Source organism: Danio rerio, chromosome 9, assembly GCF_052040795.2.
Source record: "Danio rerio strain M-AB ecotype USA chromosome 9, GRCz13ab, whole genome shotgun sequence".
Classification (NCBI taxonomy): domain Eukaryota; kingdom Metazoa; phylum Chordata; class Actinopteri; order Cypriniformes; family Danionidae; genus Danio; species Danio rerio.
In genome coordinates, this window is record NC_141029.1 from 767500 (window position 1) to 777500 (window position 10001).

A 10001-nucleotide genomic window follows, 5' to 3' on the forward strand; every position below is an offset into this window, starting at 1 on the left:
GTATAGCATCCCCGTCACTATACTCTATACTGGGGCATTAGGACACACACAGACCGCAGGCTGAGCGCCCCCTGCTGGTCTCACTAACACCACTTCTGGCAGCAACCTAGCTTTCCCATGTGGTCTCCCATCCAGGTACTGACCAAACGCAGCCCTGCTTAGCTTCAGTGGGCGACCATGTGAGAGTTGCAGAGAGCTAGCTGCCAGCAAATACTCTCTGTCTTTTAGCAGATGTATATTATTTAAGAGACTTGCTTTGTTTACCAAATAAGTGGATCTAATTAGATTTGCATAGGGAACATTAGAGTTTTAGAACATTAGAGAAACATTAATACTGAATGCGTGTCGTTGTTATTACTCGGGCTTAGGGTGAAGAGTAGAGCATATGCTGGTGTTTAACTGCATTGCTTTATTGCATTCCTGCATTGGGCTTTCACATGCATGGGCATCGAGTCATCTTTGAGTCACGCTGAATGCAATCGACCAATCACAACAGACGGGGTCATCAAACCAATCACAGCAGATTAGTTTCGTGCTTAGTTGGCTGAAGGAATCATATGGTAGTCGCTGGGATAATCAGGTAAAAATAAATGCATATTATAAGACAATAAAAGTGATTTTTGACCTTGCACACAGATGAGACTGTTGTTGGACACCCCCAAAACCAAAGTATGACCTTGTATAATGCAAAATAGCTGCTCTTTAAGCTGCATGGACACCAGGGGTTAATCACAAACTCTGGGTTAAATGGAGTGTAAACAGAGAACATTCATATCAAGTACTGTGAAACCACTAAACCCGATCTTACCCAAGTTATATTTGTTATACACTGGTTTGTCAACACAAAGCTGACTCTGAAAGCTGGAGTTTGTGCCTCATTCATAACTCTGCAAGTTTGCCCTACAACAGCCAACACACAATCAGACCGAGGCCTCATCAGATCATTTACATTTATTCTAGACAGGGAATCAGTGGTGAATGGACTTTCTGAATGTATTAGGAGCTCAGGACCGGCTCGTGTGAAGAACAAACCCGCAGTGAACACACAGTCTTTCACACACACGCGTGCGCGCGCTCAGTGTTTGCTCTTCTCCGGGGGGAAGAAGGTGTACTCCACTGCCAGAGACACCACGAACGCTGCGAATCCGTACTTAAAGCCGCGCAGGAACACGTCTTTGAGGGAGATGGGGATGCTGAAGGTGCCCTTGTACCTCCATGCTTCATTCCTGAAACACACACACACACACACACACACACGCAGTACATTAGCTCTACAGTACAGCAGAAGCATATAATTTAAATAATAAATAATAATAATAGGTGACACGGTGGCTCAGTGGTTAGCATTGTGGCCTCACAGCAAGAAGGTCGCTGGTTTGAGTCTCGGCTGGGTCAGTTGGTGTTTCTGTGTGGAGTTTGCATGTTCTCCCCGTGTTGGCGTGTGTTTCCTCCGGGTGCTCCGGATTCGCCCACAGTCCAAACACATGCGCTATAGGGGAATTGATTAACTAAATTGGCCGTAGTGTACGAGTGTGTGCGAGAGAATGAGTGTGCATGGTTGCTTCCCAGTACTGGGTTGCAGCTGGAAGGGCATCCGCTGCATATAACATAAGCTGTAATACTTGGGGGTTCATTCCGCTGTGGCAATCCCTGATGAATACAGATTTTCAACCCTACACCTACTGTGTGTGATCCACATATAGCTGTGGTGTGTATATATGTGTGTGTGTGTGTGAGTGTGATCTAACCGAGCCCAGGGGTCTCTCAGTCCTTTGCCAGCCAGTTTCTTCTGCACGACCTCCAGCGGCGTCCCTTCCCACTTCCACTGTCTGTAGTCCGGCAGGGGGGTTTTACCGTGAGCGTGACCATGATCTCCACCCATATCTGCTGCTCAACACACACACACACACACACACACACACACACACACACACACACACACACACAAATGAGTTCTCATGATTGACACACACACACACACACACGCACACACACACACACACTCGCACGCACACACACACACGCACGCACACACACACACACTCGCACGCACACACACACACACTCGCACGCACGCACGCACACACACACTCGCACGCACGCACGCGCACACACACACACACACACACACACACACACACACACACACACACACACACACACACACACACACACACACACACACACACACACACACACAGCTGTTGTAATGTCACATGAGCTTTATTTCAGACAACAGAACCACCCGTGTATTAATGCTTAAGCACAGTGTTTCTCAACTGGTGCGTCGTGGGAACATTTTCAGTGGGTTGCGGAGTGTGTGGTCAAAAACAACAACAAAAGTTTCATTTTTAACTTATTGTGACTTTTATTTTGAAATGTGTGCGCGACAACCCTTCCATTTGACATGTGAAATTATATTTAATTATAGCAACAAATATGTCGAAGAGCAAGTACGACCCCAAATATGTAAAGTATGGATTTACATATATTTACGGCAAAAAAGACTTGAAGCCTCAGAGTGTCATGAGTAGCGAGCTGCTCTCAAAAGAGAGCACGAAACCTTCTAAATTAAAACGACATTTAGAAAGCAGATAACACGTTTTTAACTGAACCTATCCTCACCCTGACCCCTGTTTACAGTATTTGTCGTTTTTACTTTGTAATATTTCTATAATTTAATACATTTTGATAAATGACAGCAGTAAAATATCGTTTATTTGTAGGTCTTGGTGATTTTCTTAAGATTTATCTGTCACTACTTGTGTATGTTCACAAATAAATACAAATTATTTATAATTCCATAAATTGTATTATGGTTCCTAAACATTTGGGTTGCGGCTTGATGACCATGGCCAAATGTGGGTCGATGGCCAAACCAGTTGAGACGCCCTGCTTTAGCAGAAACACCTGAGCAATTCTGACGGATGTGACGTTTGCAGTAAAAGCTCAAAACCTAAGCCAAACATAATTGTGTACAAAGACCATTTACCTTTTCAGTCAGCATAACTTTTATTTAAAATTAAAAAATTATGATATGATGATATATTATATTATTATGATGTGTATATATATATATATATATATATATATATATACATATACATACACAACAGTTCTGTCTGGTTCTCGAATCTGAGCCATATCGCACTGCTACTCGTGTGATATTGCTCATATATAAAATAAGTCGTGTGCACTTTAGCTAGAATTGTGCATTATAGGCTTAAATTATAGAGAGCAATAACAGATGAACTGAGACTGCATGAGATCATGAAGCAGATCAGTGTTGATCTTTCTGTTAAGCTGTCAGTGCAGAAATGAACAAAACAACAGGCCTAAAACACAACAGATTATAATATTAAAATATGATAAAATGATCAGATGGTTATTTGTCAGTGTAACAGAAAACGTAACAGATAAACAGTTATATTTCATATTCAACATGAAGTGCACTTTTGCCGGTTAGTAATGATGACATCTCGCCATCTAAACATATTTAGACATGTTTAGAGCTGATTTGAATATTTTATCACAAATGGTGTCAGAGTTTAATCGACTTTTACATTAAAAGTTATTTTTGAATTATTATGAGTGTTGTGCAATAAGCAGGATGTTTTTTTTCAGCATTATGGTCCTGGTTTTATAGTATAATTCGTATGACTCATTCATTTTAAATCTAGAAATGAAGCCCTGTGCAGCATAAAGGGCACATATTTATGTCTGACACAGCTGAAACTATAACAGGAGCAAAGAATTGAATTGGTTTGAAAGCGAATGTCTAATGAATGTCGGGACTAATCAACGAGCGAGTCACATTACACAAAAACACGTCCAAAAACACATCAGCAGGCTAAAATGTACAGCAGAGATGTGTACAGCGGCTAAACTCATAATGTGAGCAGTGGACAAGCGACTGACCAGCGCTTCAGTCGCGCAGACATAAACACACGAGCTAATCACTAGCATAGCTGCTCTCACGACCACATTAATACGCCATCAGAGTGTAAATATTAAAACAGCAGCAAAAGATGTTTGTTTGTGCGCTGAATGTCGGCATGAATTACCTTTTAAAGCAAAGTGACCTCCAGCAGGAATCCACAAGCGCTGTCGGAAGCTCCTACGTTCAACTTCCTGTCAACGTCACGATCTAATCGAAATAAATACGAAATAATAACAATAAAAAAAGATGATCAAAAGTGTTTCAACAAATAACTGTAAAATGTCTATTAAGGTAATTAACTGTCCAACGGTTTTATTAATCTATTAGTTTTATTATTGGTGATTTATTTGTCATTTTCCCCTCACAGGTGTGTATGTTTGAGTGAGATTCTAGTTTTAGGTAGCGTATAATTAAATTTGTGAACTGTTCATTTTTTAGGAATGGTGCAAATTCGCATTTGAAGCATATTAATTATATTTTTAGGGTGATTATTTTACCATCAGTCCAGGGACTGCAGATGCAAAATATCAATCTGACTAATTCTGACACATAACTTGTATATTTCTCTATTATTTTACGTATATTACGTGCAATGTATCTGTCAGTTGTCAAACAAACCTAAAATAAAATAAATAACAAAACTAGTAGACTTTTATTTTGACAGTTTCCCGACGTGTAGTCTAGAAGAGATACAGCTGCGGATACTCACAGCATAATTTTGTGACACTGTACAACAATCATTTATATATTTAAATTAATGTGAGGGTTGTGTTTATGGTTAGAAATTTATAAAATGTTATATAATGGGTCATTTATTGAATAATATTCTGTATAATTACTTTTTACATTACTTTGCGGGTTGTGTTTGAGGTTAGGTGTAGGACGTTAATTAAATGAGTAATGTAACAAATAATATGAACAATACTCGGTATAATTAGTTTTTACATTAGTGTGACGGTTGAGTTGCAGTTAATAAAATACAATTTAAGAAACAATTCAAGCAATTCTCGTTAACTTCCGGCCGCGGGTGTATCCCTTTAAGTTCACTTGCTCAAGCGCATGCGCAGAATCACTTTCCGAATCAATGAACAGGGTGAAAGTGAAGATCATGTGAGTGTGTTGGAAATGACCGCTGTTTCCCCGCGTGTCCCCTGTAACGTTAGATGTTTCGACGGTGTTGCCGGTGTGTTGGTCAGCCTTCCCCCCGCCGGTGGTGCGGTCAGTGATGGGTGTTATTGTTCGGAATCTACAGAATGTGGTTCCGGTGAGGCGCGCGCGGCTCCGCAGGGATGTGGAGATCCTCAGACACATCTTCGGCGTGCAGAAGTTCGACATGGGCATCATCTGCGTGGACAACCGCAAGATCCAGCGCATCAACCACACTTACCGGCGGAGGAATCAGCCCACAGACGTGCTGTCCTTCCCCTTCTATGAGGTACACACCGCGGCTGTCAGACTGGAGCAAGAACAGCCTCAGTGGTTACACTTAAACATAATATAAAATAAACGATACTGTAGTGCTTATACATTAGAGGAATTGATCTGTTGTGGTGATTCTACAGTCGCTATGGTAACAACTATAGTGATTAATTTACTGTGGTGATTCTACAGTTGCTGTGATAACAACAACTATAGCGATTAATCTGTTGTGGTGATTCTACAGTTGCTATGGTAACAACTATAGTAATTAATATGTTGTGGTGATTCTACAGTTGCTACGGTAACAACAACTATAGTGATTAATCTGCTGTGGTGATTCTACTGTTGCTATGGTAACAACTATAGTGATTAATCTGCTGTGGTGATTCTACTGTTGCTATGGTAACAACTATAGTGATTAATCTGCTGTGGTGATTCTACTGTTGCTATGGTAACAACTATTGTAATTGATCTGTTATGGTGATTCTACAGTCGCTATGGTAACAACAACTATAGCGATTAATCTGTTGTGGTGATTCTACAGTTGCTATGGTAACAACAATAGTAATTAATATGTTGTGGTGATTCTACAGTTGCTACGGTAACAACAACTATAGTGATTAATCTGCTGTGGGGATTCTACAGTTGCTATGGTAACAACTATTGTAATTAATCTGTTGTGGTGATTCTACAGTTGCTATGGCAACACAACAACTATAGTAATTGATCTCGTGGTCATTCTACAGTTGCCATGGTAACAACAATAGTAATCCTGTGGTGATTCTACTGTTGCTACAGTAACATGACAACTGTTGCAATTAATCTGCTGTGGTGATTCTACAGTTGCTATGGTAACAACCATAGCAATCTTGTGATATATTTTGTGAATGTAGTGTCTATATTGGTCATCCCTATAATCCATTACTAACCGGAGCACAGTAATGACTTGTGTTTGTGTCATTGTGAAGGACCTGAGGCCGGGAAAAGTGCCGTGTGCCCTACAGAGGGATGAGTACAACCTAGGGGACATCTTCTTAGGGGTGGAGTACGTGATGCAGCAGTGTAAAGAGACCAAGCAGGATCTGCACCAGACGCTGACGGTAACGATGACCGCACATGTGCACATCACAGAATGAATATAGTTCAGGCCAGATATGTCCAGACTTGGTTCTTGAGGGCCGGTGTCCTGCATATTTTAGTTCTAACTCCAATTAAACACACCTGAACTATCTAATCAAGCTCTTATCAGGTATACTAGACACTTGCAGGGAGGTGTGTGAAGGAAGAACTATGTAGGACAGCAGCCCTCCAGGACTGAGACAGACACCCCTGGATTAGGCCAAGCAGTTAAATCAAATAGATGAGATTTGACATTCATAATATTAAATGAGGATTAAAGTGTGCAAAGTAAACATGTATACACTCACCGGCCACTTTATTAGGTACACCTGTCCCACTGCTCGTTAATGCATTTTAATGCAACAGTGTCCTCCAGCATGTTAGCTAGATTGGTCACATGACTAAAATGATCATCATTTTCCAAAGCCTCTATTTCCACATTTATCCTCTTTGGACAGTGTTTTCAAAAAGATGCATTTTAGTTTCCTAAACTCGAGTCTCAGTGTGGACGGAAGGACTAAATGGAGAGAAAAAATATGCTTTGAACCAGGGGTGTCCAAACTCGGTCCTGGAGGGTCTGTGTCCTGCTGACTTGATCTCCAACTCGCTTCAACACATCTGCATGGAGGTTTCTAGTATACCTAGTAAGAGCTTGATCAGCTGGTTCAGGTGTGTTTGATTAGGGTTGGAGCTAAACTCTCCAGGACACCGGCCCTCCAGGACCGAGTTTGGACACCCCTGCTTTAAAGTTAGAGTGAACATGGCCTGAGTGTGTTCAGTGTTTTCAGTCCTGCTGATATACGTACGTGTGTGTGTGTGTGTGTGTGTCGCAGGTGGTCACGGCTCATGGCATCTGTCATTTACTGGGATACAGACATGAAACTGAAGAGGAGTGGAACGAGGTACCCCCCCCCCACACACACACACTTTACAGTAAATACATTTCATAAGGCTTGTGGGAAAAGTGGAAAAGTAAACCAGTGCTTAAAGAAGATAAAGAGCACCTCATTTGCATTTAAAACAACACAATTAGGATCAAAACCTGAAAGGAGAGAGTTAGAGAACGTCTGTGTGCTATTCTCAAACACACACTCTAGATCAGGGGTGGGCAAGCTCGGTCCTGGAGGGCCGGTGTCCTGCACAGTTGAGCTCCAACACTAATCAAACACACCTGCACATGCTAATCAGCGTCTTCAAGATCACTGGAAATCTATAAGCAGGTGTTTTTGATTAGAGACAGAGATAAACTGTGCAGGACACCGGACCTCCAGGACCGAGTTTGCCCAGCCCTGCTCTAGAGACAGCAGGAGGTATTCTACATCTTGGGTTACCTTTGACACATTTTTTTAGGTTTTGGTGGGCCAGTATCTCTACACATGGTAGCACATGAAAGCTTAGAATCTTTATTTTCTGATATTATGCACCACAAATGCCTCGTTTACACTGAGGGGTATGGTGTGTTGCAGTACGGGTCGCCTTTATGGCTGGAGGTGACGATTCATTGCATTTATTTATACAGAATTTACACAGGCGAGGCAGTGGCGCAGTGGGTAGCACGTTCGCCTCACAGCAAGAAGGTCGCTGGTTCGATCCTCGGCTCAGTTGGCGTTTCTGTGTGGAGTTTGCATGTTCTCCCTGCGTTCGCGTGGGTTGCTTCGGTTTCCCCCACAGTCCAAAGACATGTGGTACAGGTGAATTGGGTAGGCTAAATTGTCCGTAGTGTGTGTGTGGATGATTCCCAGAGATGGGTTGCAGCTGGAAGGGCATCCGCTGTGTAAAAACTCGCTGGATAAGTTGGTGGTTCATTCCGCTGTGGCGACCCCGGATTAATAAAGGGACTAAGCCGACAAGAAAATGAAGATGAAGAATTTACACAGTGTATCCAAAAAATCAAGTTTTTCTTCACGATAGTCGATTATAGTTGATCATGAGCTAGTGAATTGTATTTAGTGCAAAGCATTTTCTGCATTGCATTTCAGCTTCCCTACTTGAATATTGGTTAGGCTCCCTACACAGCTATTCAAAGTGTATTCATATCACAATAATTAACGCAGACAAATTAAATATTGCAATATTATCAGATTTCTCCAATAACTCCTGCAGTTCTGTTTCCCGCAGATGCAGCAGAAGGAGAGCTACATTCTCAGCGAGTTCAACAGGCTAACAGGCAGTCATCTGGAGCCGCTCACCAAAAGATGATGCACACACAGAGCATAAATGCGGGACATTTGCTGCGGAGATGCACTACTGATGAATCAAAACCACAAAACAAGCTGGAGTTTTCTGTTTTCTAAATAAAGTTTATTTTAAAACGTGTGTAAGGAAGTCAAAGACTGAATACTAAGCAGTTGGGTAGAGCTTATAGCACTGTTCCGGAAACACCATACACACACACACTCGTCCAATCAAGAGACGCGATGAGCAGAACGGAACACACACACACACACACATAAAGAGAGTGAAGACAACGAAAACCAGAACACCGTACAGTAGACTGAAATAAATAACAGCGGCTGACGCTTCACACAACGGCTGCAGCTCCAGATACACACACTGAAGGAAAACGAAAGCAGGGGCTGTCGGTGTTCAACAATCCTCAAAGACAAGCTACATCCATACCACTGAGAGCGCTTGTTATAAAATAAGAGTAAAATAAAGTGATGGAGTCATCAGTAAAGCCTCGGATATATAAACCAGCACTAGCCTCTCGTCATCGCTATAGATCATAGATAGATATAAAAGCAAAAATATTGCACCACATGTTCAGCTGCATATCAAACAGGAAACCAGACGCCCTCCCAAACCACATATACAAGAATAAACCTTTATATGCAATAGATTAGAAAGGAAAAATCTAAAATCTGTGGACTGGAAAGAGAGAAACAAACAGAAAAAACAGGAACAAACTCATCAAATATTTCTTAATGCATAAAAGTTTACCAAAAAAGTGGACTTCATCATATTAAAGCCCGAAGGACAAATCTTTAACCCAAACTCATCATATTTCTGTTATTTATTTCCCATCGCTTCCCCCAGAAACAGTTCGTACCTTTAGGAGTCTCTAGAAACATCTATATCTGCGGGTCTACAGTTCTTCACGGGGGGAAACAGAAGAGGAAAGTGCCTGAAGCAGAAGTGTGTGTGTGTGTGTGTGTGTGTGTGTTCTTCAGTAGCACTGATGAGGGTGTGCGTTTACCCTCGGCTCAGTTCAGGATCCACATGGAGAGAATTTTATAGCGGCTGTAGCACCGTCCGACCTCCATCTGTGTTCACTCCGGCCTTCTCCAGCTCCGACAGCTCCTCGAACACATCTCTGAACACACACCATCATCATCATCATCATCATCATCAGATCAAACACTTCACCAAATACCAGTTTGCAGCACAAGTAGCAGTTTTGTAAAGCTGAAATTAATATCAGGCAGACCCTCTTGAACAGCGGTGCACAAACTTTCTTAGCGAGACACGCCCAGATCATTATACGTCAACCAGGACTGTACCGACCTGTACCGTACCACTCAGT

The 10001-nt window shown here is 41.9% G+C and overlaps 3 protein-coding genes across 4 annotated transcripts in view; 1 reads left to right on the forward strand and 2 right to left on the reverse strand.

Moving 5' to 3' along the window:
- Positions 1-936: 936 nt before the first annotated feature.
- LOC147842231 (NADH dehydrogenase [ubiquinone] 1 beta subcomplex subunit 3-like) lies at positions 937-4136 on the reverse strand. Its single transcript, XM_087267263.1, has 3 exons — positions 4065-4136; positions 1749-1887; positions 937-1226 (listed from the first exon to the last, which is right to left on the reverse strand). The coding sequence occupies exons 2-3, from the start codon at positions 1880-1882 to the stop codon at positions 1076-1078; spliced, it is 285 nt and encodes a 94-aa protein (XP_087123389.1). The 5' UTR covers positions 1883-1887; positions 4065-4136; the 3' UTR covers positions 937-1075.
- Positions 4137-5003: 867 nt separating this feature from the next.
- On the forward strand, positions 5004-8794 carry LOC147842232 (endoribonuclease YbeY-like). 2 transcript variants are annotated; one of them, XM_087267262.1, is made up of 4 exons: positions 5004-5574; positions 5925-6459; positions 7312-7380; positions 8597-8794. In XM_087267262.1, exons 2-4 carry the CDS (start codon positions 6301-6303, stop codon positions 8675-8677), a joined length of 309 nt encoding a protein of 102 aa, XP_087123388.1. In that variant the 5' UTR covers positions 5004-5574; positions 5925-6300; the 3' UTR covers positions 8678-8794. The 2 variants fall into 2 exon arrangements, with proteins under 2 accessions (XP_087123388.1, XP_087123387.1); XM_087267261.1 differs by having other exon boundaries at positions 5004-5375; positions 6328-6459.
- Positions 8758-10001, reverse strand: part of LOC147842233 (ubiquitin carboxyl-terminal hydrolase 37-like) — an 18525-nt gene continuing 17281 nt past the window's right edge. Inside the window, exon 15 of the mRNA XM_087267252.1 lies at positions 8758-9791. Within this exon, the coding sequence (XP_087123378.1) occupies positions 9710-9791 (82 nt within the window). The 3' untranslated portion in view covers positions 8758-9709. The remainder of the gene's footprint in view (positions 9792-10001) is intronic.

Bases quoted from the DNA above. Each gene is read 5' to 3' on its own strand.
- LOC147842231 (XM_087267263.1), bottom strand. From the start codon at position 1,882: ATGGGTGGAGATCATGGTCACGCTCACGGTAAAACCCCCCTGCCGGAC. The intron at 1,227-1,748 runs GTTAGATCACAC...TGTGTGTTTCAG, and splicing joins CTGAGAGACCCCTGGGCTCG to GAATGAAGCATGGAGGTACA.
- LOC147842232 (XM_087267261.1), top strand. From the start codon at position 5,166: ATGGGTGTTATTGTTCGGAATCTACAGAATGTGGTTCCGGTGAGGCGC. The intron at 6,460-7,311 runs GTAACGATGACC...TGTGTGTCGCAG, and splicing joins ATCTGCACCAGACGCTGACG to GTGGTCACGGCTCATGGCAT. The intron at 7,381-8,596 runs GTACCCCCCCCC...TGTTTCCCGCAG, and splicing joins CTGAAGAGGAGTGGAACGAG to ATGCAGCAGAAGGAGAGCTA.